Source organism: Ahaetulla prasina, chromosome 8 (assembly GCF_028640845.1).
Source record: "Ahaetulla prasina isolate Xishuangbanna chromosome 8, ASM2864084v1, whole genome shotgun sequence".
Classification (NCBI taxonomy): domain Eukaryota; kingdom Metazoa; phylum Chordata; class Lepidosauria; order Squamata; family Colubridae; genus Ahaetulla; species Ahaetulla prasina.
The window spans coordinates 63,862,158-63,889,396 of NC_080546.1; the positions used below are offsets into that span (position 1 = coordinate 63,862,158).

A 27,239-nucleotide genomic window follows, 5' to 3' on the forward strand; every position below is an offset into this window, starting at 1 on the left:
GGAAGGCAAGGATAGAACTGCTGGGGTCGGGCATGGCCAGCAGCCTCTTTCCGCTTGCCGCCGCCTCCTCCGCCTCCCTTCGTTATTCCATGCCCAAGAGGTGGAGGCGCGAGGAGCCTCACCAGGCGGCCCGAGGAAGGCGAGGATAGAACTGCTGGGGTCGGCACGGCCAGCAGCCACTTTCCGCTTGCCGCCGCCTCCTCCGCCCCTCCTTCGTTATTCCATGCCCAAGGGGTGGAGGCGTGAGGAGCCTCACCAGGCGGCCCGAGGAAGGCGAGGATAGAACTGCTGGGGTCGGGCACGGCCAGCAGCCTCTTTCCCGCTGCCGCCTCCTCCGCCCCCTCCCTTCGTTATTCCATGCCCAAGGGGTGGAGGCGAGGAGCCTCACCAGGCGGCCCGAGGAAGGCGAGGATAGAACTGCTGGGGTCGGGCACGCCAGCAGCCTCTTTCCCGCTTGCGCCGCCTCCTCCGCCCCTCCTTCGTTATTCCATGCCCAAGGGGTGGAGGCGAGGAGCCTCACCAGGCGGCCCGAGGAAGGCGAGGATAGAACTGCTGGGGTCGGGCACGGCCAGCAACCACTTTCCCGCTTGCCGCCTCCTCACCTGTTTCTCGATGGCTGTCACTGCCGCCACGCGTGTCCGACATGGGGAGGCGCGAGGAGCCTCGCCAGGCGGCCCGAGGAAGGCAAGGGTAGAACTGCTGGGGTCAGGCACGGCCAGCAGCCTCTTTCCCGCTCACCGCCTCCTCCGCCCCCTCCCTTCATTATTCCCCGCCCATGGGGAGGAGCCGCGAGCCTTGCAGCGCGAAAAGGGCCATATTAAATTATACTTTCAGAATTTGCTGCGGGCCAATAAAAACTGACCCGCGGGCCGCAGTTGGCCCGCGGGCCGTAGTTTGGACACCCCTGCTTTAAACTAACTTACCAGAGAGGCTCAAAGAGACCTCGGGTGAGGGCAATTAAGACCTTGTTCAAGTCCCATGTAGGGAACTGGTGAACCACAGAGGCTGGAGATTAGTCACCCCATGGAGGAACTATGAACCAATGTATGTTTGGACAGCAATTCCCAGTTTCCACACGACAGAATGGAAGAAAGAGCTGCCACCTGCCTCCAAAGGGTACTGGGAGACAGACCAGTCTCCAAACCCTTCTGCAGGAAATCCAATATGTGAGTCACAGAAACTTCAGTGGGAACCCGATCCCCTTTTTTTGCACCAAGTACAAAAGGCCTTCCAAGTAGCATTATAAATTCGCTTGGTGGAATCCCCGTGGGAAGCTTAGATAGTAGCAATGACCCCAGGAGAAAAATTGTCAGCTCTCAGGAGGCTCTGCTCAAGTGCCAAGTGGTCAGTTGGAGCCACTGGGGGTCTGGGTGAACCAACGCCACCTGGGAGAGGGAGATCCTGTCCTGCGGCTGCTGCCAGGGGCAATCCACTGATAGAGTCACAAGATCTGCAAACCACAGCCTCCTGGGCCAAGGAGGGTCTAGAAGCATGACCTCCGCCTCCTCTTCCAGAATCTTCTGGATTACCCTGGGGATCAGGGGAAGAGGAGGAAAGGCATACTGGAGTCCTGATGACCAGGGGTTCCGCAGAGCGTCCACAGCTTCCGCCCCCTGGCTTGGGAAATGGGAGAAAAACCTTGGTAGTTGACGGTTGTCCAGTGTGGCGAACAAGTCAACCACTGGCTGGCTGAAATGTGCTGACAGCTCCTAGAATAGAGATGGGTCCAAATCTATTGATGTCTGACTGAGCCAGTTTGCCTGGACGTTTGCCACTCCCAAAATGTGGTCCGCCCGGATGGAAGCTAGATGACACTCTACCCAGAGAATCAGCTGCTTGGCTGCTTGCATGAGAGCCAGGGACCATGTCCCCACTTGGTGATTTATGTGGGCCTTGGCAGCCATGTTGTCTGTCAGAGCCAAAATGTCCTTCCCCAACACCAGATCTGTGAAACTCTGGAGCACCAAGTGAACAGCTTGGAGCTCCAACCAGTTGATGTTGTGTGTCAGATCTTCTGGAGACCACTGACCTTGAGTCAAATGTGAGCTGAGGTGGCCTCCCCATTCGAAGAGGCTGGTGTCAGTAGTCAGGATGATGCATTGAGGCTCCCGGAACCTGCTACCTTGGGCAATGTCATCTGAGTTCCACCAAGAGACGGATGCCAGTACCACTGGCGGAAATACCACACATGTAAGAGACACGCTCTGGCAGGACTGTTGGAATGAAAGTAGCAACCACTGCAGAGCCCTGCTGTGGAGACAGGCACCAAGGAACGATGCCAAAGCACAAGACCATCTTTCCCAACAGTTGAGAGAGAAGAAACAGGGATGATGTATGATCCTCCAAGACGTGGGTTACCAGTTTCTTCAGACTGTCCTGGCGGTCTGATGACAGGTACTTTTTACTCCACCGTGTCGATTATTGCCCCTAGATGGAGCAAGTGAATTGTTGGGATCAGATGACTTTTGGCTTTGTTGACAGAAAACCTGTGGTCTTGAAGAACCTGAAGAGTGACCCTCAGGTGCTGCCAGGCCTGGGATTCTGAACTGAACTGGATGAGGATGTTGTCTAGATAAAACTGTATCTAAACTGGAAAGGTCTGGAGATGGCCTACCAGGGCAGCCATCAGTTTGGTAAACACCCTCAGAGCAGAGGACAGGCCAAAGAGCAATGCTTGGTACTGATAATGTTTCCCCACATAGTGAAACCTGAACCCTGGATGGATAGGGACATGAAGGTAAGCCTCTGTGAGATCCACCGATGTGAAGAAGTCTCCCCTCCTGAGGCTCTCCAAGATGATCTGGAGAGGCTGCATCTTGAACCTGCAGTAAATAACGTACTGGTTCAAGGACTTGAGATCGAGAATCGTCCTCCAGCCTCCCGAGGACTTCTGCACTAGAAATAGCTGGGAATAAAATCCCTGACTGTGTTCCGCCACCGGAACTGGTTAAATGGCTTGAATGTCCGGTAAGTGTTTGATGGCTGATTCCATAAGAAGCCTTCTGGCCCAATCGTGAGACATGGGATAGCCAACAAAAATCCTCGTGGGGCTGGAGAGGAACTCAGGGAGAGGCCCGACCTTACCCTCTTCCTGACCCAAGAGTTGAATGTGAAATCCACCCACTGGTCAGCAAAGAGAGCCAGCCAGCCCCCTATGGGAGGATTGGACGAACTGTCATTTGGATCATCGAAAGGGGCAACCCCTCTCGCCCCGAAAGGACCATTTGGGAGGATAACGCTGCCCCTGCCTGTTCTGTCTGTCCTGACCATGGTCCTGTCTGAAAGAAAAAGGTCTCTGTGAATGTTGTCCCCCAAGACCACTGTCCGCTCCTCGAAAGAAAGAAGGACAAAAATAAGGCCCTGGGCGGGCCTCTGCCTGTCTGGTCAAATTAGGCATAATCTTGTGTTTGTCTCAAGACTCCACAAGAATGGGGTCAAGAGCTTCTCCAAATAATTTCCCCTTTATACGGGGAAGACGCCAAATGCCACTTGGTCCTAGCATCGGCCTGTCACTGACAAAGCCATAGGAGGCCATGAGCTGTAATAGAAGAGCCAATGGCTTTGGCCGAGAAATGAGACACAGTTTGCATCGCATCAGCAGAAAATTCCACTGCCGCCATGATCTCGTTGATACCTTGGTGAGAGCATGACTGGCAGATGGCCCTGCAATTGACGTAACCAGAGCAATGAAGCCCTGTTGAAAAAGGAGGCAGCAGAAGACTGTCAACCAGGCCAACCTGGCCGAAGCCTGATGACTCTTGACCAGAGCTTGTTTGGATCTCTTATCCTCCGGACGCAGGTGTTCCTCTGGAGGACCTGGTAATGAGGCCTGTCATGACAGTGCTACCACGGGAGGGTCAACTACTGGAATCTGTAAATATTTAGTCATATCCGAACCAATGTTGTACAAATGTCTGTCTAAACTGCTGGGAAGAGGACCTGAGCTGGGAGAGACCCACTGACAATGCACCAAATCCAGAAAGAGTCTGGGAGCTGGAACTTCTTCAAACTCAACTGTGGGTTCTATAAACAAGGGATCTGCTGCATCAGTGGGATCCAAAAGAGTACCAGGAGTTGACTGAACTGTTGGTTTGTTGTTATGTCCCCTCCCGACCACAACCCAAAAAGACACGCGAGATGACTTTCCTTGCCAGCAATTTACTCTGACAACAGATAACAGTCCTGGCAACGAACCTGCGATTGCCTGCCAAGTTCTCCTCAGACCAGCGTAATTTGCAGTTCAGGAATAAACAGAAGTCCAAGTCTGAATCACAAAATAACACAGCCGAAGCTCCCAGAAGTCAGTCTTTGTCCGTCACGGAGCCCAAAGACATCTCCACCCACTTTTATACCCTGTGGGGTGTGGCTCCGTGACTCAGCACTCCCTGGGCCGGCCCCTTCCTTCCTTTTGCTGCGCACACTTTGCTCGGCGTCGCTGCCCTGCATCTAACCACACTGGTTTCCCCTCAGCTGGCTCTTGGAGCTCTGCCAGGGAGGAGGAGGAGGGGTTGGGGGAAAGAGGCCGTGTCGGCTTCTCCTCCTCCACCTGGCCTGCTTCTGGAATCTGGAGCGGAGCCAGAGAGGAAGATTCTGCAGAATCTTCCTCTCCCTCTTTTCCCAAAGTGGGAGTCTGAAACACTCTCAGCCAGGAGGCCCGGCTTGGGCCCTGCAGACACAACAGTTGTCACCTTGGCCTTGTAAAGCAAAGACCGGAAAAGGTGAGGCCAGAAAAGGCCAATGAAGGCTGGCTGGTCAGGCATAAGACCTTCATCCTCTGAAAGCTCGCTATCATGCTGCATATCTTCCCCTGAGAGGGAGGCCTGGCTAGAAAAAGCTGCATAGTCTTCCAGACCTTGGAAGGACTGAGAAGCTCCTATGTTCTGATGGCTATACTGGGCGGTTTGAGCCCTGGAGAAATTGGAGGCCATAGTAGCCGAAAGCTGTTGAAAATCTGCTTCAATGCCCTGACTGATGGCAGAAGAAATTAGATCAGACAAATTGGCAGGAATGTGAGGAGCAGATGCCTGAACAGGCCTCAACGGGGTAGACATATGCATAAAAGGCACCTCAGCAGAGGAAACCCTGTGCTGGATCTGATGTTCCTCAGTGGTAACAGATAGCTCTAAGGCAGGAATTGGCCCAAAAAGCAATTCACTGCTGCTAGCAGAAACAGGTGCCTGTGCTGTGCACTCATCTGGAGACCAAGCAGCTGATGGAACCTCCTCCTGAATCGTAAGTAGGTTCAGAAGCCTCTCAGGCGAAATCTGGGGCCTAGGGGACTCTTCCCCTTCTTGCCAGTCTCCTTTTGCACTTTCTGGATGGGCACATTAATGGCCATGTGCTTTTCTTTAGCCCCACTTGAGGAAGCTTGAGAATATTTAGAAGATTGCTGCCTTGTACTGGAGCGAACCCTACCCCTCTCAGGGGAAACGGTACCAGAAGGCCCATCCTTGTCATGGCCAGTAATTGCTGACCCTGATCTGGATCAGGAAGACCCTGAAGCTGAAGAGGCCACTGTGGAACTCTATAATAAGATACTGTATATAGGCTCAATGAGAAAAAAGGGTATCAAAAAAAACACCTACCAAGATTAATGCTCCCTGAGCCCCATGGATTCTCAGTGGGAATAAATGCCAGCCTATAAAGGTGGGTAACACGGCAGGATAAACAACCCCAAAAAGTCTCCCCACAGGAAAACAGCACAGGATAGTTGAACTAGGGGTCCAGCGTCGCAGTGCAAGCACATGAACACACACCCCCCGCCCCAAATCGGGAAAAGACATAATGCCCGCAACCTCTGCAAGGGTCGGCTTTACCTAGTCTGATAGAGCAGCAGGAAATACTTCGCTCCCAAAGAGTCAGCTGCAGTTTCGATAATGACCTCCGAGCCTCCACATTACTCTCAAAATTGCCACCGCACCTCCAAGCTGCTTCCAAAATGGCCACCACAGCTCCATGAGGCTCAAAATGGCCACTGTGGCCCTGTAAACCACCCAAAATGGCCATCCGCCGTAGGTCCTCTGAAGCTTCTTCTCTTGTGGTCGCCGAGAGGTCAGCGCTACGGAGCCAGGCTCATGGGCGCTGCCTCTAGCTGCTTCTTGTGGTGCCAATCCTGCGCACTCTGTAGGCTAGCGCTACAGAGCCAAGCTCGTGGGCGCTGCCTGCCTTTAAATGGGACTGAAGCCTCGAGTCCCCTTGCTGGTTGGCGTTTCGGGATAAAAATAAAGACCTGTGAGCGCCACCCAGAGGTCAGATGGATCGCTTCCAGACTTCCTGCTCCCCCAGCGGCTTTCAGTGGGCTCGGTCTGAGTCGCCCTTCACACTGGAATCCAAAGAACTAATCAGAAAAATACAAAGCTAGTAGAAAAGGTAAAATAAATAAAAAAGGAGGTTTTCTTGCAGGAAAAAACAATCAGTAATGGACAGCTCTAATAAACACGTCTGTCCAGTGTCAGCTTTGGAAGCCATACTAGGCCGAAGGCTTCCACACACTGCCACTTTCTCCTGTGTGGGAAAGTAGGGGAGGGGGGTGGAGTACAAGGGATTATTAGACATAACAATATTCTTCCTGCCAGTCAAGGTCAGTCTGAGCTCACATCTGGAGAAGGAGTGGCCAGAATGATGTCTCGAGATGGGACAGTTGAAGATTGGAGCATGTGATCGGCAGGAGGGGTCATGAGGGTAGGGATTTGGGGGTTTGTATTACTGAGGGAGGAACCCGGATCCCCAGATTCAGATTTCCACCAACTGTGCCAGTTTACCTATGCTAGTAAAAGAACTTTGAAAGATGTTTGCCTCAGAGTCTTTTCTGCAAGGAGGGTTTTCTGGAACTCTGACATTAATCTGAATCTCCTTTAGAGCATAGTGGGGCCATCAGGGGTGCTGAGCCCCGGCATCCACCAAAACCTTGGGTGGTGCAAAGACTCAGTGAAGATGGAAGGGAAGGGAGAAGTCCTGGAGGGGGCAGTGGGCACGGACGCTCAGGGACTTATTGACACCAGATTCTCTCTGTCAGAAGAAGTGATACGTGGCCTCGAGGCTGCAGGACCAGCTTGAGAGCTTGGAGCACGGCCCAAGGAATCAGATTCCTGGAAAAGTTGCCAGTCTGACACCTGAAAGGGGACCAGAGGTGAGATCTCTGGAGAAGTGTGCAAATCCCTGCCTAGCGAAGTCACCACTCCCTACCTTTCAAGCCCAGTGGAGAGCAGGACAAGCTGTGGGATCTGGAGAGTCAAGGGAATGGAGTCTCTCACCCCTGAGATCCCAGTCCCTAACCGGGCTCCCAGAGAGTTTTGAACGTTTGGGAGTTGGAAGCTATGTACCGCCCTCCCACCCCCCTCAAAAAGAGTGCAACTTAGCCCAGCTGAAGTTAGGGGGGCTCAAGCCCTTTCTGACAAGCCCATAAACGATCAGATAAGCCCCCACGTGCAGCAGGGAAGTTACACAGCTCGGATGCATCCAACACAGCTGCCTTGGGGAATGTAATCGCACCTTACGGAGCCCTTCCGCCTGCCACCCGTTGCGCTCCCCCCTGCTAATTCCATCCCCCCACGCTGGGGATTCTATCCCGACAAGGATGGGTCTAATGCCAGTGGCAGCCAGCTTCCTCTGCTCACATTTTCCAGGGATCTCCCTGGCCTCTGTATGGCCCATTGATCCCTGCAACAGAAGGGGGTTTGATCCAACAGCCGGCTGGGATTCCACCCCCCTCTGCAGCCCAGCAAGCAACTCCAGCATCAGCAGCCCCTCCCCTCAGCAGAGGCACATCCAGCAATCCGCAGTGGCTGTGCCTCAAATTCCTCCCCAACTGCCGGCAGCCGAGCCACACACCCCTCCCCCTCCCCCTCCCTCGCTTCAGAGCAACTTTTGATGGCACACCGCATAAACTGGCTTACTTCCTCAGCAGAGTCTGGGCTCACGTAGGTCAATTTGGAGAGCAATACTAATTTTCTATCAAAGTGAATTTAATAATTCCACTGAGGGGAGAGCGGAGGGAGTTGCGAGCCATTATAGATACGGGCTGTACCAGATGTCTAATTGGGATGTCAATCGTGAACCAACTAGGTATCAAAACACTAACTTTAAAACACCCTATTAAATTCCACCAAGTGGATGGAACATTAATTGGCAGAGTCCCAGCCACTCAAATTACAGAACTGATTGGCCTAGAAATTGGAAAACATCATGAACTTATAAGATTCATAGTAATTCCAAAGATGTCAGAATCCATTATACTAGGCCTGCCCTGGCTGGACAAATGGGCCCCCTGAATCAAATGGGAAGATGGGTTCCGAAAAATCATATTGGATGTCGGCCCGTTGGCCACTATCCCCCCTTCCGAGAAACAACCAATCCATGAAAACCACCAGGGGGAGCCAGCAGCCACTGGATCAGACTCACTCCAGGTGAATTGACAAGTGTATCTGTCAACTAAATATCTAAGATTGAGGTTGCCTAGCCAAAAATTTGGTCCCAAATTTATAGGTCCTTTCCCTATAGTAAAGATAATTAACCCGGTGACTGTCCAACTTAGCCTCCCTCGAATATTAGGGAAAGTGCACCCAGTGTTTCACAGTAGCTTAATGAAACCAGCTAGGGGATCTAGCTTGAGATCCTTACCAGCTGTTCCCCCCACTCCTTTGGTAATCCAGGGGGAGACTCATTACAAAATTTAAAAAATCCTTGACTCTAGACTATACAGGGGTCGCTTACAATATTTGGTCCACTGGAAGGGGTACCCGTTGTCTGAAGCTACTTGGGTGAAAAGTTGAGATGTAAATGCTGATGCTCTAGTCAAGCAATTTCATGACAAATTCCCTTAGAAACCTAAGGGTCCTCCAGGAAGGAGGAGAGGGGGTTAGGAGAGTGTGTACTGGGCGTTAACCCCTTATTTTGCATTTTTGTCTGTTTTGTTTTCCAGGGTGTGGTTTCTTCTGCAGGGGGGGATGCCTGTCAGCTTTGGAAGCCATACTAGGCAGAAGGCTTTCACACGCTGCCACTTTCTCTGGTGTGGGAAAGTAGGGGAGGGGGTGGTAGTACAAGGGATTATTAGACATAACATTCTTCCTGCTGGTCAAGGTCAGGCTGAGCTTGCATCTGGAGAAGGAGTGGCCGGAGTGATGTCTCAAGATGGTACAGTTGAAGATTGGAGCATGTGATCAGCAGGAGGGGTCATGAGGGTGGGGATTTGGGGGTTTGTATTATTGAGGAAGGAACCCGGATCCCCAGATTTGGCTTTCCACCAACTGTGCAAGATTACTTATGTTAATAAAAGAACTATGAAAGATGTTTGCCTCGGAGTCTTTTCTGCAAGGAGGGTTTTCTGGAACACTGATATCCAGTTTGACTGAGTCTAAAAAGCTGGCAAGCAACAGGAAGAGGCGTGGCTTAACAGTTTTGCACTCAGTCCATCAGCTAACAGACAGAGTTAACCTATTCCTGACTGCTGTTTCTTCCTGGTGGAGAATGAAAAGTTCAATACCATGGCCTATTTTTCTCTTAGCAGGTAAAACCAGGAAGCATATGTTCTAATACTAGAATGCCAGATTTTGATTGCTTTCCCAAACTCCTGTAAATTCTACTGGGTCAATCTTGATGTTGAAATTAGAGCAAAAGCTAGGAAACTCATTAATTGCTTGAGAGTGAAAAGCTCCTAGATGTATTAATTCCTTCAGTTCTGAAATTGCTAGCAAAGGATGCTTGGGAATGTACAAAACCCAGAAGTTGTCTGGTAATCAATGTCTATCATACAAGGCAATGTCCACTCCTGTTCCATATATTCAAGGGTCCTTTGTTTTAAAGGAGAACAGAATAATCAAATTAAACAACACACTTTTCAGAAGCAGCAGAGGATTCTATTTTATTTTTACATATACATGAGTGGCGCAGCTGTTAGAGTGCAGTACTGCAGGCTATTCCTGCTGACTGCTGGCTGCCTGCAATTTGGCAGTTCAAATTTCACCAGGCTCAAGGGTGACTCAGCCTTCCATCCTTCTGAGGTGGGTAAAATGAGGACCCAGATTGTTGGGGGCAATATGCTGACTTTATAGACCGTTTAGAGAGGGCTGTAAAGCACTGTAAAATGGTATATAAGTCTAAATGCTACTGCTATTGCTATATAGTCATCTTACAACCATAATGGATAATGATTACAGGAATTGGGTATGTCTAGTCTAATGAAAAAAAGAACTAGGGACGACATGATAACAGTGTTTCAATATTTGAGAGGCTGCCACAAAGAAGATGAGGGTCAACCTCCAAAGCACCTGAAGGCAGGACAAGAAGGAATGGCTGGAAACTAATCAAGGAAAGAATATAGTGACCAGATGTCCCGCTTTTGGCGGGACAGTCCCGCTTTCTAAAAAAAGTCCTGATTGAGTGAGGGTGCATTTAAGGGTGCTTTGTCTTTATGCTGGGAAGGGACGGTCGCGGGGAATACCATATTGGCACGGGCCAGGAAGGTGCAACTTGGAAACACCCTTTTAGCTTGACTGTGATCAAACGGAACTTCTCTCTTCGAGATCAAATCTCGTTAAAGCAAAGAGAAGAGAGGCAAAGCAAAACAGGGGAGGGAAAAAAGTTTCTTCAAGGACATTCTAGGAAATGCCTGTTGTTTTATCTCTGCCCACCCAGTCATCTTTGAGCACCCACCCCTCCCGCCCCATCGGCAGCCTGTATTCTCCGCTTGGTGTTAACTTCCTCTCAGGGAGCAGCGAGCTGAGTGGTCGGGCGTGGAAAGGAGCGCTCTGTCGCTGGGGCAATAGCCAGATGCGGCCAAGCGCGCTCTCTCCACCCTTTGCCCATCGGCTTCGCCTTGGTTGCACAGGAATTCCCTAGCGCTTGAATCTCTGGAAGTTGGTGCCGCAGCAAAATCTGGCAAGGTAGGCTTTGGAAGAAGAGCCGCTGGGGTTCGTGCCAGGAAAAAAAAAAGAAAAAAAAAGGTCTGGTTTGGATTTCCTCCCCTCGTGGTGGGTGATGTTTGTCATAAGTGCCCCGTTACACCGAATAGAAGAAAGCGGAGAAAAGAATGCCTGTTTTGCTTGCAAAATTCAGTTCCCTTTCTTTTTCTGGCTGCGGGGGGAGTGGGGATGGGTGGGGCAGAAGGGGGCCCATCAAATGCAAAATGTATTTCTGTACACGAAAAACCCTACCTTCACTACAGCAACTTGTAATGCCCCTTTTCGGGAATTCAGCCCAAGTTTGAACTTAAAAGTAGAACTTGGCTCGGGAATTACTTGGTCAGTTTTGGAATGATTAAACAGCAGCCGCAGCAGCAGCAGCGCCACACTCATTCCGGTTGCTGAGATGAAGTAAAGATGGAGTAATTAGGTTTGGATTTTTGTGGAAGGACTGGCGCAGGAAACTCCTGGTTTCATTCATTTTAAGCATTGGCTTTTTGCATCAATTCCAGTTTAGTAAATCTCGGAGTTTTTCTAAATTTAGCAGATACGATAATCCCACAGACCTCCATTTTATACACTATTGCCAAATACTCCATATGACAGTATTTCCTCCTTGCCCTACACCTTTATGCTATCTGTATAAATTCATCCTAATGTTTCTACCACCCCCCCTTTAATATAGTGTATTGTAATTACTCCTGATAGTAACTGCAATACACCATATGAGATAGGTAGGATCACTGTATTGTAATTAATTGAAAATGCAGTGTAAGAGATTTGATATGATCTCTGAAGATATTCTGATGGAAGATATTCAAGAAGGAGGATATGCAGCTCCTGAACATGCACAGATCACCTTTGCTTCACATCAAGGAAGGTCACTGCTTTTTTTTTAATAGTCCTCCAGTTTAAAGTTGTGTGCCCATACACACTCTGCACCCTAACCTTTGACGTGAGAGACATCAAGTTGGCCACACCCACCCAGTCACATGACCACCAAGCCACACCCACCAGATAAGCCACACCCACAGAACTGGTAGTAAAAAAATTAGAACACCCCTCCCCCCCCCCGGTCAATGGTGTCCCACTTTACCAATGTTAAAATCTGGTCACTATAGGAAAGAACCAACCTAGAACGAAGAAGGAATTTCCTGACAGTGAGAACAATTAATTAGTGGAATGGTTTCCCTTCATAAATTGTGGGTGCTCCATCACTGGAGATTTTTAAGAAGAAATATATTTGAATATAAGTAGCTTGGATTGGTAATTGGTCTGGTGGTCTGAGCTTGGCAATTTGGTTGCAAACATTTCATCACCATTCAAAGAGACATCATGTGTGCTTTGAATTGTGCTTATCTGTCAGAGCACTGATCTTTATGTAATGCAAATTAGTGTGGATGTTGTTTGTTCGGCTGAGTCATGGTCTGACTTCGGACTGTTTGATTGGCTGGCTGTTGTTACTGAGGCATGGTCTTTGGTTTTAAATATCGTCTGTGTGATATAAATTAGTGTTGTCTGTTCAGATACAGCTGAGTCATGGTCTGGTTTCGGTCTGCTTGAATGGCTGGTAATAATCAGAAACAACCACCAGCCATTCAAACAGACCAAAACCAGACCATGACTCAGCAGTATATGAACAAACAACACTAATTTACATCACACAAACACCTACAGATCCTTACAGATTAACAGAGTTGGAAGGACCTTGTAGGTCATCTAGTCCAACCCTCCCAAGCAGGAGACCCTATACCATTTATGATAAATGACAGCCACAACTTCCAAAGGCAAGCTGTTCCATTGGTTGATTGTTCTCACTGCCAGAAAATTTCTCCTTACTTCTAGGTTGAATCTCTCCTTGATCAGATTCCATTCCTTGTCTGGCTTTTGGGTGCCTTGGAAAATAGCTTGACCCATCCTCTCTGTGGCAGCCCCTCAAATACTGAAACACTGCTATCATATTACAATATTTAGTCCACTGGAAGGGATATCCATTATCAGAATCTACTTGGGTCAAAAGTTGGAAAGTAAATGCTGACAATTTGATTAAACAATTTCACGACACTTTCCTTGACAAACCTAAAAAATCTCTTGGGGTTTTTAGCTAAACATACTAAGCCATAGGTTTCCAGATGCTGCCACATTTCTCCCCTGAGGAGAAGAAGGGGGGTTGATGGGTATGGTAACATTCTTCATGCGGTCAAGGTCGGATTGTGTTCGCATCTGCAGTAGGAGTGGCAAGAAGAGGTTTTGAATAAAGTGGAAGGACGTTGGACCATGTGACCGGCAAAGGGGTTAGGGGAGTGGGACTCTTGGGGTTTGTATAACTGGGAAAAGAACCTGGAAGTTTCAGTTTTGGAATTTCACTCATCGTGTGCCAATTTCCTTATGCTAGTAAAGAACTTTGAAAGACAATGGCTTCAGAGTTTTTTTTATGCAGAAGAGGTTTTTCTGGAACCTTGACATCTCCCTCTTCACTAGACTAGTCATACCAAGTACTTGCAACCTTTCATCATATGTTATAGCCTCTAGTCCTCTAATTACCTTGGTTGCTCTTCTCTTCACTTTTGCTAGAGTCTCGACATCTTTTTTATAGTGTGTTGACCAAAACTGGATGCAGTATTCTAGTTACGGTCTTACTAAGGCTTTATAGAGTGGTATTAGTACCTCACTTGATCTTGATTGTATCCCTCGTTATTGCAATTTAGGATTGCATTGGCTTTTTTGGCTGCTGCCACACACTGCTGGCTCATATTTAACTGCTTGTCCACTAAGAGTCCAAAATCCCTCTCACAGTTACTGCTATTAAGCTTGGTTTTACCCAGTCTATATATGTACTTTGGTTTTTCTTGCCTAAGTGTAAAAATTTACTTTTCTCTACATTGAATTTCATTTTGTTAGATAGGGCCCAATGTTCAAGTCTCTCAAGATCGATCTTGAGCCTATAATCTAGGGTGTTAGCTATTCCTGCCAGCTTGGTATAAACCTCACTGAGGGGGGAACCAAGAGATGAAACTGAATTGGAAATGTCTGCATGGAAATAGAAAATATACAGAACTGTCCTATATAATCAAAAGTCTCACTATATTTAGTGGAATTCACTGTCAGATAGGTATGGAAACAGAAATAAAAGCAGGGGTTGGAACTGAATGGGGGAACATATAAGCTTTTTGAGGGAATGAAATGTGCTAACAAAAAAATCTAACTAAAGCTCTGCCATTCCTACAAGGTAGATCAGACTAAGAAATCAAGGCCAAGAAATCATCAGACAAATGGGACTTGAGTCCATTCCCATAAAGCAAACTTGAGAAAATGTCTCAGAAAAGCAACTTCTTGTTTCACACAATAATGTTACAATAAAAGTATTCCTATCCTACATGGCATTGGTTTCTTGATCAGGTCTGCCTTACAGGACTGACAATAAACAATGGTATATCTCTTTATGGCAGTTTCACTCCAGCATAAGAGCTCCTTCTTTTGGGTATGTGTCTTGTATTCCATTGAGTTTCCATTTCTGCCCTTAATGTTGTTAACTGCCCACCTTCCTTCATTCCTGGACTAGCCCTTCTTTTACTTCCAGAGATATCATGGGTTCTGCATGTGACATCATACACAACCTCATGTCACTTATATGGTAGTATTGTCATAGCTACTTCCAGATGCCCTTGTCCAGCATAGTTGTAGAAATACGTTGTTTCCACATAATCTATTTCACATTGTTATCATCAACCTCCAATTACATTCATGTTTTCAGAAAATGTAATTGAAAATGCCAGCCAAAGATAGATTAAATGTTATTCCATTAAATGTTATTGAGACAAAACTAGAAACAAGTTTGCTTAGAAAGGGACATGGCTACATTTTAAAACAAATTAAGCAAGGTTTTCAGGGCCTCATTTGCACTTTCAAAAAATATTTAAATCAAAACACTTCAAAGTAAGACAAAAACATGGTACATTACAACTTTGAGCTAGCCTTACATTCTCTTCCTTACCCAATAGTAGGGATTTCATCTTCATTGACCAAGTCAGAAAGAACAAAATGGTGCTTTGTGATCAGGAAACGATTAATTACTGACTCCCTAACCTGAAAAGAAAGGAAAAATAAAATTATCTTAAATCTGAAATTACTCAATTGCTGTGCTGCTCACATTAACAAATACATCTGTTCTTTTTCTTAAAGACTCATTTTGGGCTAAAACAAAACAAGCAAAAGGTCTATAGGATGAAAACTCATTCAATCCTACCTCATTCTTTCATTTTAGATTGCATTTTCTAATTTTTTCTTAAAAACAGAAAATAATCATAAGCAAGTAAAACAGGTAGAGTGATGTACAAAAGCAATTGAAAAGGACAGATTAGGCTAATTTGCAGACTGACTAAGATACTGAAATTGGGAATGAATCTGGTCTGTAGTTTTTAAGGAAAAAATTCTATTAATTTGCATTACGTTGCAAATTCATGCCTATCCAACTTGCAACAGTTTGTCCTTTTTTAATGGACTTATTCATTTTATCCTCTGAGAGAAAATCCACACTGCTGTTCTTAGCCCATATAGCTTGCATTAAAACAAAACAAAACTTAAAACGCTTGAGATGCAAAAGTGTTTTTATAATTTGGCCTTTAACTGCCCTGGTTTCCTAAGAAATCAGAATATGGTGACATAAGCAATGAGGTGGCAGAGACTTCCGGTGGCTCCACCTCTTCGCTGAGCTCCTAATTAAAGGGGCTCCGCACTGAACATCGTAAAGCCAGGAAAAGCCGGCTTTAATCTTTTTCCCTGGATGAAAGGGAAAAGATAAGAGCAGCAGGGAAGTGTTGGTAGACCTCCCCAGAGGCTTTGTTTTAATTAAGCAGAGCCCCGAAGGGTCGACGGGTCCCATAAATATTCCTGCCATGCTCCGACTTCAGTGCGTGCCTGCAAAAGCAGGAAAAGAAGAAAGTGTCCATCTCTGCTAATTGTCTTATCTTCATGGATTTCTTTAAGCAGACGGAATGAGTGCCAGCGGACAATTACTGGATTGCAAGTATTTTTGATCTCCTGACTTCTACCTTTTAAAAAAGAGAAACTTTTTTTCCTTTGTTTTAATTGACTCTTAAAGATGGCGCCTGAACGGGAGTGAAAGTGACAAATGGAATTTCAAACAGTCTGTGCAACTAAGAAGATAAGAAATGTTATGTGTGGATTTTAATGAAGTGAACTGAGCTCTCCTATACTTAAAGGGGAAAAGAGAAGTTTCTAGACTTATATTTTGTGAATTTTAAAAACTGAAATGGCTACTAAACCACCTAAGACTGGGGCAGAAGGGGTTCTGAACCAGCTTTAGAAGATCTGATTAAAGAGCAAGGGAAAGTGTCTGAAGAAAGGTTTAAGGAGATTATGGATAATAATGAGAAAATAAGAGAAGAAATAAAAGAGAATAATAAAAAAATAAGAGAAGATATCTTGATGGCTTTTCAAGGTTTGGCAAAAAGACTGGAGGTGGTGGAGGAGGAGGTGCAAGAAATTGTTCAGTCAAATCAACAAATAGAAAATAGAATGGGGGGAATGCAAATCAAATTGGATAAAAATGAAGATCAAGTGGTGGTGATGCAGTATAGAATGATGGAAGGAGCTCTGAGAATTAGGGTTTGAATGAGGAGAAAGGGAAGACTTAAAAAATTTTATCAGAAGCTCTGGCTGAATTTATTGAACTTGATCCACAAGAGGTTGCTTATCAAATTGACAAAATTTTATAGAGTTAATTCTTGGATTGCTAGGCAAAAGAAACTTCCTAGAGACATTGTGGTTTATTTTTTGAAAAGAACAGTGAGGAATCAAATTTTGCAAGTTGCTTTTCAGAAAAACTTGAAAATAGGAGAACAGGAGTTGAAGGTTTTGAAAGAGATTCCTCCCAAGATGTTAAGGGATAGAAAGGACTTTACATTTTTCACACAAGAACTTAAGAAATACCAGATTCAATTTAGATGGGAGGTTCCAGTTGGCTTGACAGTGTATTATCAAGGAAGGAGATATCGTATTGACACAGTGCTTAAGGCCAAAGATTTTCTTTCTACAGTGCTGAAACTTGAAAATAGAAATAATAGAAAAAAGAATTCAAGAGACTCAAATGGGTGTGGAAGCTGAGGTGATTCCAGTGATGTTACCATCAGAGGAACAACCACAAGAACAAAGACTGACGAGGGGAGCCCTTAAGCGTAAAGAAAAGGAGCAACAAACTCAAAGTAAAGTTCAGGATTCTGCTACAGAAGCGGTGGGAGGAGCACGGCCGAAGATACGGGAGGACGATCTTCAGTTGATTGCTCAAAAGCTTCAGCAGCCCAGTAATGGCAAATAAAATCTTGACTTGGAATGTCAATGGTTTGAATTCAGCTCAGAAGAGAAGAAAAATATTTCATTATTTGAAACAATTTAAAAATGATGTTATTTGCTTACAAGAAACGCATATTAAATTATCAGATCAAAAGTACCTAATAAACTCAAAGTTAGGTAAACATTTTGTTGCTTCAGCTTTGGAGAAAAAACATGGCATAGTGGTTTATTTGAGAAAAGATATACCAGCCAAGTTAATAGAGGCAGATATTCACGGAAGATATATTGCTATTGAACTTACAATAGAAACAAAAAGGACTCTCTTGCTTGGTATATATGCACCCAATCAGCAACAAGAAAAATTTTATAGAATGTTATATGATAAGTTGATTCTATGGGATTATAAATCGTGTATTATATTGGGAGATTGGAATGGAGTAATAGATACACGAAAGGACAAGAGAATTTCTTCCAAGAAGATACCTGCACATGCAAAGCTGCCTAAATCCTTTTTTGATATGATAGAAGATTTTGAGTTAAGAGATGTATGGAGACTGCGAATTTGGAGGAAAGAGACTATACTTTTTCTCTGATAGGCATCAATCCTTCTCACGTATTGATTTTATTTTAATTTCTAATGATTTGCTTTTTAGGGTGAAGAAAACTAAGATATTTCCAAGATGTTTGTCTGATCATAGTCCTGTTTGGATGGAATTGCAATATGGAAAAGAGGGTAGAAGAACTTGGAGATTAAATGAAAATTTGTTTAGATATCAGGATAATGTAAATCAATGTAAAAAGCAGATGAAAGAATTTTTTGATTATAATTTGAATAATGAAACATCGATAGAAATGGTTTGGGACTCAGTAAAGCTTTTATGAGAGGTGTATTAATATATCTTAGTAATAGACAGAGAAATAAGCAACAAAGACAGCGTAGGTATTTAGAAGAGGAAATTTATAAGAAACAACAATTATTAATACATAATCCACATGATCAAAAACTTAAAGATGCAATAAAGTTACTATAGAATCAATTTAATATGATAATGGCTGATCAGGTGGCAACAAATATACAATATGCCAAACATAATACTTTTGTAACGCAAATAGACCTGGTAGGTGGTTAGCATACACTTTAAGGAAAAGACAAAACAACGTACTATAGAAAAAATAGAGAATAAAGGTAAGGAGAGATATCAACAGGATAAAATTAAAAAAGCTGTTTTAGAATATTATACAAATTTATATCTTAAAGATAATATATTGAATAGGGATATTGATAATTATTTGAAGGAATATAAGGTTAAAAATTTACCTTTAGAACAAACGGATGAACTGAATCGGCCTATAACCTCGGCAGAAATTATTTTGGTAATTAAACAATTAAAATGGGAAAACTCCTGGTACGGATGGGCTCACAGTTAGTTATTATAGGAATTTACAGGATGAGATGTTAGGTCCACTTAAGGAATTATTTAATCAGATACAACTAGGAGGGGAATTCTCATGGAGAACCTCTTTTATTTCATTGATACCAAAGAGGAACAGGATTGTTCTAAACCTGGGAATTATAGGCCAATCTCACTTTTAAATAATGATTATAAGATTTTTGGTAAAATAATAGCTAATAGATTAATGTTGATTCTGCAGCGAAGAATTCATAATGATCAATCTGGATTTATAAAAGGGAGACAGATGAGGAATAATGTTAGGCAGATTGTTAATTTACTGGAGTACTTAGAAAAGAAAAATTTTATTCCAGCAGCATTTATTTTCTCGATGCAGAGAAAGCTTTTGATCGATTGCATTGGGATTTTTATTTAAATTAATAGAAAAGATGCAATTTGGAGATGGTTTTTAAGAATAATTAGGGCAATTTATGGAGAGCAAACAGCACAGATTATAATCAATGGTAGCTTAACAGAACCTTTTAAGATTGCGAAGGAACAAGACAGGGATGTCCTTTATCACCATTATTGTTTATTTTAACTCTAGAACCATTATTGGATAAAATACGAGAAGTAAAGGAGATAGAGGAATTAGAGTTAGACAATATGAATATAAGTTAAGAGCTTTTGCAGATGATTTGGTGATTACTTTAACAAACCCTATAAATTCTAGTAAATCTTTGTTGGAAATAATTGATCAATATGGGAATGTCTCAGGGTTTAAGGTAAATCAGAAAAGACAAAAGTGATAATAAAAATATGGCCAGACAACAGAAAGAAAAACTAGAGGAAGTAACAGGATTTGAAATTGTAAAGAAGGTTAAGTACTTAGGGTTTATATTACATCATCAAATGTGAAATTGTATAAGAATAACTATGAGGTTTTATGGCAAAAGTTCAGAAGGAGTTGATTGTTTGGAAAAATTGCAATTATCTTTGCTGGGAGAATTGCTGCTATTAAAATGAATGTTTTACCTAGATTTTTATTCCTCTTTCAGATGATACCAATAATTAAAAAAGATAAGAATCTTGAGGAATGGCAGAAGGAATTAACAAATTTATATGGGAAGGTAAAAAGCTAGGGTTAAAATGAAAATAATTCAAGATTCTCGGAAAGGGAGGTTTAAAATGCCTAATTTTAAATTATATTATGAAGCAGCTGCTCTCTCTGCAATAAGTGATTGGTTTAATTTAACAGAGGACAGAATTTTGAATATAGAAGGTTATGATTTGCTATATGGATGGCATGCATATTTAATTTATGACAAAAAGTGGATAAGGCCTTTAAAAATCATGTGCTAAGAAATGCCCTTCTGCGTGTTTGGAAAAATACTCTTATAAACTAAATTATAAGGTTCCTATATGGGCAAGTCCTAGACATACAGTAGAAAATATAAACATAGAACAGAATCAGGAAATGATTACATATAAAGATCTTTTGTATACTGAAAGAGGTAATTTGCAGTTAAAATCTCTGCAAGTATTAAGAGAGGAAGGGAAAAATTATACTTGGTTTCAATATGAGCAACTACGTGCTAGATGGAAGGGAGATCAGAAAATTGGTATAGAGCAGAACGAGGAAAATTTGGTAAAGCAAATTAGAAATCAGTCTCAGGAGCATATAAAGAGATTGTATAATGTGTTACTTGAAATAGATTCTGAAGGGGACTTGGTAAAGGACTGTATGATAAAGTGGGCACAAAATTTTCAGGAGCCAATATTATTGGAAACTTGGGAAAAAATTTGGGTTAGAAATGTTAAATTCACGCAGGCACAGAATCTGAGGGAAAATTTTTATAAAATGTTTTATAGATGGCATCTAGATCCTAAAAAATTATCGTGTATGTATCCAGAAATGCAAGCAAAATGTTGGAGATGTAATTGTGATGTCGCTACATATTTTCACATTTGGTGGACTTGTAAGGACATAAAGGCCTTTTGGATAAAAATTTGGTGGATTTTACAAAATGTTTTGAAAAAGAAGATAAAGTTCCTGCCGCAACTTTTCTTGTTGGGAATTATTACGGATTGTACAGTAATTGAGACTAAATTGATTTTAAATCTAATAACTGCAGCAAGATTACTAATAGGACAATACTGGAAGAAAAAAGAAGTACCTACAATAGAAGAATGGATATTGAAAGTTGCCAATTTGGCTGAGATGGCGAAGATATCAGCCTTTTTGAAAGACAATACGCAAGAAAGATACTTAAAGGAATGGAAAAAATGGATTGACTATATTCAACGTAGATATCAGACTAAGAATTATCAGACTGTTTTTGAATGATTATGATGTATTATTTTTGATTGTTTTCGGGGGAAGTTAGGAATTGATGATTGTAGGGGTATAATCAAGTTGGGACGAAAAATTTTTAGCATATGTTTGTTTTATTTTTAACTATACCTTGTGCTCGTTCCGGGAAGTCGGGGTGTGTGTGTGAAGGGAGGGGGGAGCAGGGGGGGAAAGGGGGGAAAAATTTTGTAAAACTTTTTGAATAAAAAAAAAAAAAGCAATGAGGTGGCAGAGATAAATTACAGGAAATATTTTTATTGTTTATTTCTATTATAAATTTCTATTTATTATTAACATTAAATATATTTTTACTATTTAGTTAAATGATTTAGTTCAAAACACGTCATGTTGTCTTACAACTCATAAAGATGTATCACATCTTTTGCAGAGATATACACAAAGTATTTCCAAGTATTTTTATTTATTTATTAAATGTATATACCATCCATCTTGCCATCAGTTATGGTACTTCCAATTATTTAGGTTTATGATTAAGTTTAGATTTTTTCCAAAATATTTCCAAGTATATTTTGCATATGTATTTATTAAGAACATTAAAAAATGCTACCTTTTCCATGTACTTTGCAACAATTGCTCTGTGTGCATCTGAATAGTCCTTAGTATCAATGACATCCTCCTTCTGCAATCTTTTCTCATAATCCTGAAAAAGAGCCACCACTATGACTTACATCAATGAAAGCACTTTAGACCTCTGTCTTTCAAAACACACATTGTGTTGTCTTTTCTTCTCCTTCAGCTTTCTCCTGCCAGCAGGAATCAAAAAGCCATCAGAAGAAAGTCAGAAGAAAAACCAAAAGCAGGAAGCTCATCATTCCCCTCCCCTGCCAAATAAAATAAAGTTTTTACATATTTTACAGTATCTTAAAAGGAGAAAACCTCAGAACATTTGAGCTCTGGGTTTAAAATGATTGAATATGAGAATTAAGGACTTGGCTCCAATATTGGAGATAATGGTTGAATTCATATCACAGGTTCAGCTATAACCATTATTAACTGGGACCAGGGGTGAATACTCCTGGTTCGGACTGGATTGCCCGATCCAGTAGCGAGGGCGGTGGGTGGTTTGGAGAACCGGTAGCAAAAATCCCTGCCCAGCTGAGCTGCGTGATCATCAGAGGGGTTTTTTTGGTTTAGCCTCTGATGATGGCGTGGCTCAGCTGGGATCATCAGAGGCTTTTAAAAACATATTTTTACAATCTCTTTGGCCAAGCAGGTTGTAAAAAATGCTTTTAAAAGCCTCTGATGATCAGGCAACTCAGCTGGGATCGCTAGAGGAGCCTTTTAAAAGCATTTTTTCTACAACCTATTTGGCGTAAGAGGTTGTAGAAAAAATGCTATTAAAAGTAAAAAAAAAAAGTTGGCCATGACAACCCAGTCACATTACTCCTCTCCACCAAGCCACACCCACAGAACTGGTAGTAACAAATTGTACATTTCACCCCTGACTAGGACCATCCAATACATTTAACCATAAATATAGAACATATGAACATGGAACATAAATAACAGTTGGATGGTACCTTAGCAGTCTTCTACTCCAACCCCTGCTTGAGCTGGAAATCCTATACCCGTAATGGTGAACCTATGGCGCATATGCTGGAAGTGGCACGCAAAGCCATCTCTCCAGGCACGTGAGCTGTCGCCTATTGCTCTTCTGGGTTCCAGCACGCCAGCCAGCTGGTCTTCATGTGTGCTAGAGCACCAGAAATCAAAAGAGCAGCCACCCGGTGTGTATGCGCATGCCAGGAAAATTATTTTCTGGTTTCCGGCACACGCATGCACATGCGAAGACCAGCCAGCCAATGCATATGGCTGCTCTTCCAGCAGTCCCACATGTATGAAGACCAGGTGGCCAGCATGCTGGAACCCGGAAGAGCAAGGGGAGCAGAGCTGCGAACCAGGATGGGTGGGCCAGGGCTTCCCACCCTCCCCGCCTGAGTGGGCTTCTTGTGTGGCCCCAGCCCTCAGCACCGATGCGCATCTGCAGTCTGGAGTGTCTAGCTGGCTCGGGAGCATGGGGCAGTTGAGGTAGTGTTTGCTGGCTGGGCACCCGGGCGCCACTTCTGCCGCTGTGAGGGGCGAGGGGGTGGTGGCAATTCTCGCACTGCCACTTCCAGCTGGGATGCTGGAGCAGCCAGGAAAAAAAGGAGGAGCCGCTGTCAGGGAGACGAGCTGTGTCAGGAGGGCTGGAAGAGAGCGCAGCTCTCACACATGGAGACGCCACCAAGGGGTAAGATGTGTACCAGCTGGGAATTGGCCAGGAAGTGGGGGGGGCTGCGTTGGCTTGTTCTCAGTGGCTGGCTGGGGGGGGCAGGGGCTTCATCCCGGCCAAAGTTGGGGCAAAGCTCTCTTTGCCTGCTGGCCCCCTAACCCAAGCCCCGGGAACGCAGACACCTCTTATCTTTGAGGCCGGGAAGGGGCTCCATCTTTCCAGTGGAGGGAGGCGGCATTCTCTGCCCACTCTCTCCCTGTCCGGGGCTGTGCAATCAGTTGTTGGTGGGGATGTCCCACCACCCTAAAGGAGACCAGGGGGGTGGGCAGGGGGGCAGGCAGGAAGCTGTGAGATCCCCTGAAAAAGCAGACGGAGCCAGCTCATGTGCGCCAGATAGCTCGTCTTTGGATGCACATGCATGCCAGAAACCAGAACACTAGGTGGCCAATGCGCATGCATGTGCCAGAAACTAGAACATCATCTTTTCTTCCAGTTTTCAGCATGCAAGCATGCACTTGGTGCCAAAAAGTTTCACCAACACTGTTCTATACCATTTCAGACAAATGGTTGTCCAATGTCTTCTTGAAACCTCCAGTGATGGTGCACCACCAACTTCTGGAAGCAAGCTGTTATATCTCTCTTTAATGATCTCTCACTTTATAATTCTTGTCCTATTTTGGGTGCTTTGGAAAATAAGTCTTTCTTCTCTGTGACAGCCCCTCAATTACTGAAACACTGTTATCATATGAATCCTAGTCCTTCTCTTTGTTAGACTTCATGCACCCAGTTCCTGCAACCAGTTCATCATACGCTTTATTTTCCAGTACCGTAATCATCTTTGTTGCTCCTCTCTGCACTCTTTCTAGAATCTTAACATCTTCTATTCAATGGAAAGATTTGAATGGTTTGGTAAGTTAGATTTAATATTTTATTTTTATATCCTAATCTCTCCCTTCATTTTTTTAAAAGTATGCATAAAACCATTTAGTAAAACACAACACTATTGTTGTGGTCCATCAGCAGCCTGCAGAGCTGGCAACGGAGTCAGACAGTGAGGAGGCTGGGGAGGACAATGGGTAAGTCCTGGAGTCAGGGGAAGGCCCGGACAAGGGCTCTGCATCGAAGGCAGAGATGGGGCCAGGGCCATCTGGGAGCAATGCACGGACTCCGGAACCTCCAGAGGCGGACAGCAGAGAGGCAGAGGAACAGGAGGAGCCTGTTCCTAGTGCAAGCATGCAAAGAGCTGCCAGAAGGCAAGAGCATCTAAAGCAAAAAGGACGACTCTGGAGTAAGGCCAGGAGATGATTGGTTCCTCCCATAAGGCTTAAAAAAGCAGCAAACAGCTCTTGGGTTCTTTGTTGGAAAGCAATGTTGCTACAATTGTTTCTAGTTGGTATCTTATTTCTGAACTTCGTGGGGCTTTGCCAAGAAAAGCCTTTGGCATTATGCCAAAAAAGACAAAGGTTTATGATAAGGCTGAAGGATTTTTTCTGAAAGATTTGTTTTGGAATTAATTTGGACTAAGCTGAGAATGAAGTAGTTCTCAGCTGTTCTAATAAAATATGTTTGTTTAGGACTGATTGCATCTGGTAATAACTACTTGGGCCTAGGTCACAACAACTATTTAGAACAGTCTGCTAGAAGGCCCTGTTCTGTCTAGCTCTAGAAGAGTTTTATTCAAAAATTTGCTCATTCCAAGCTTGGAAGGTTTGTGATCTAAATATGTGGCTTTGCTTCAGTAAACATTTCAGAATTATGACATGGAGAATTTTTCTCCATCTACATCCTCATATAAACTACCTTGCCACAAATTAAAATAGTATCATAAGTTTTTTTCACAGATTTTCTAAAGTTGCTAAATTAAAGTTGCAGTGATCTCAAAGAAACTGAAACTAAGATGGGAAGTTTTATTGTCAATAAATGTTAATTACAATTTTTAGAATGATGTCTTACCTGCAAATTTTTTTCACTGATCTCTCTTTCCAATAAAGGAACAAATTTATAATTTTGAAATTCAGCTACCTCATTCTTTCTGAGCTCAAGAAGCCAATACCTTTTGGACATATTAAATTCCTCATCAGAAACAAAATTAAATTCCTGCTGCAATTGCTCCAGTCGAAAGAAATCTGGGATGGAAGAATCACCACATGGAGTAATCTGAAAAACAAAAAGGCTTATATACTTAAAGAAAACTGTAACTAAGTTTTTTAGTTTGTGTATATGTATTTATGTGCATATTCACACACACAGTGCTTCTGTGGGCAACATGGGAAAGAATAGAATACTAGGAATAGGAGTAGGAGTAGGAGTAGACTAGAATAGAGTAGAGTATCATGGTGTGGCATGGCATAGACTACACTCCCCCACTTCCATCTTTACAAATGCAGAAGAGATTCTCATCCAGGATAAAGCAGTTCTCTCTGAACAATGGAATAACAAAAACAAAAGGAGGAGATGATGAAGGCAGAAAAGAGGTAAGAGAGCAGGGATTTTAAATAAACTAAAAAGTGGAATAAAAACTCCTCTTCCTTCACTCTTCCTGATTAATTTACATTCACTTGTTAATAAGATGGATGAAATACTTCCTTTAAATCAGGGGTGTCCAAACTATGGCCCGCGGGCCAACTGCGGCCCGCGGGTCAGTTTTTATTGGCCCGCAGCAAATTCTGAAAGTATAATAGAATACGGCCCTTTTCGGCCGCCTCCCGGTGCTTGCCTGGTGGTTTGCTGCGAGGCTCGCGGCTCCTCCCCATGGGCGGGGAATAATGAAGGGAGGGGGCGGAGGAGGCGGCGAGCGGGAAAGAGGCTGCTGGTCTTGCCCGACCCCAGCAGTTCTACCCTCGCCTTCCTCGGGCCGCCTGGCGAGGCTCCTCGCGCCTCCACCCCTTGGGCAGGGAATAATGAAGGGAGTTTCAAGTTCATACCAAATACAAAACAAAAGCCAAGATCAGGGGTGTCCAAACTTGGTCTCTTTAAGACTTGTGGACTTCAATTCCCAGAGTTCCTCAGCCACACCCCAAAATAAGCCACGCCCACAGAACTGGTACGAAAAAAATTAGCCCCCCCCAGTTCAATGGTGTGGCCCGGGCCTTTGCTTATTTTTCTGTATTTGGCCCTCACTAAAAAAACTTTGGACACCCCTGCTTTAAATGGATGCAACTCTGATTTTTATAGCTCAGCAGCTCTCTATTTTACTGAAATCTGGCTAAATGGTTTAGTTTGCCTCCTCGTGATGCACTCTGGATAGCCCAGAAGTATGAACCAAATGACTAGCAACAATTGGCAGGCAGACTACATTGACGAATTGGCAGTTAATGACAGTTGGCAGTCAGACATCTTTGTAGAACTCCTGGCTCTCTAAATACATGGCAACGGATAAACAAAATGGCATTGGTCAACAAACCGGTAACAGCGGTGACGGGAAGCTCCGCCCACCCACCTGGACACCATCAAATATGATCTGCGTATGCACAGAAGTTTCTGCACATGCGTAGAAGTGGCACATGTGCAAGCGAAGCAAGTGCGCACGCACGAGCAAACTGGGAGCAAAGGTAAGTGAAACCTACCCCTGGTGTCTACCAGGACTCATTGTTTAATTGGGGTCTTTTCTCTACCTCTCAGTGTGACTGTGCTGCTCCTCGACAAAATATCCATCACATTGTGTCCAAATGCCCATCAAGAGCTTACATTGGCCCAATGTCTGTTTTTTTCAACATAGACTACCCTGTCCTTGAATGGCTGGGTGGATTGGACATAAACATTCAAACTACTATAAGTCCATGTATTTTGCCATACACTAAATAAATAACCTAGCTAAATGAGTCAATTCATTATAGCAGCCTGCATGTCCCAGGATTTCAGATACCAAGGGCAAACAGAATTGCAGAAACATCCAGTAAAAACAAGAGAGAGGGTCTCTGCTTTTGTATCAACAACTGATGGTACAAAAATATAACTACACTAAAGAAATTCTGTGATGTGGGCTTAAGATACATTAATTATCAATTGCAAACCATTTTATTCTCCATGAGAGTTTTCCTCATTTCTACTAT

At 43.9% G+C, this 27,239-nt stretch overlaps 1 protein-coding gene across 16 annotated transcripts in view; it reads right to left on the bottom strand.

The window, feature by feature from the left end:
* Positions 1–27,239, bottom strand: part of CC2D2A (coiled-coil and C2 domain containing 2A) — a 300,925-nt gene that overhangs the window by 77,514 nt on the left and 196,172 nt on the right. For 14 of the 16 annotated variants that reach the window (XM_058192299.1, XM_058192300.1, XM_058192306.1 and 11 more), the window contains 3 exons: positions 25,141–25,344; positions 21,523–21,615; positions 14,893–14,984 (listed from right to left, as the gene is read on the bottom strand). In XM_058192299.1, the coding sequence (XP_058048282.1) occupies positions 14,893–14,984; positions 21,523–21,615; positions 25,141–25,344 (389 nt within the window). The remainder of the gene's footprint in view (positions 1–14,892; positions 14,985–21,522; positions 21,616–25,140; positions 25,345–27,239) is intronic. The other 2 variants (XM_058192308.1, XM_058192307.1) reach the window with 1 other exon arrangement.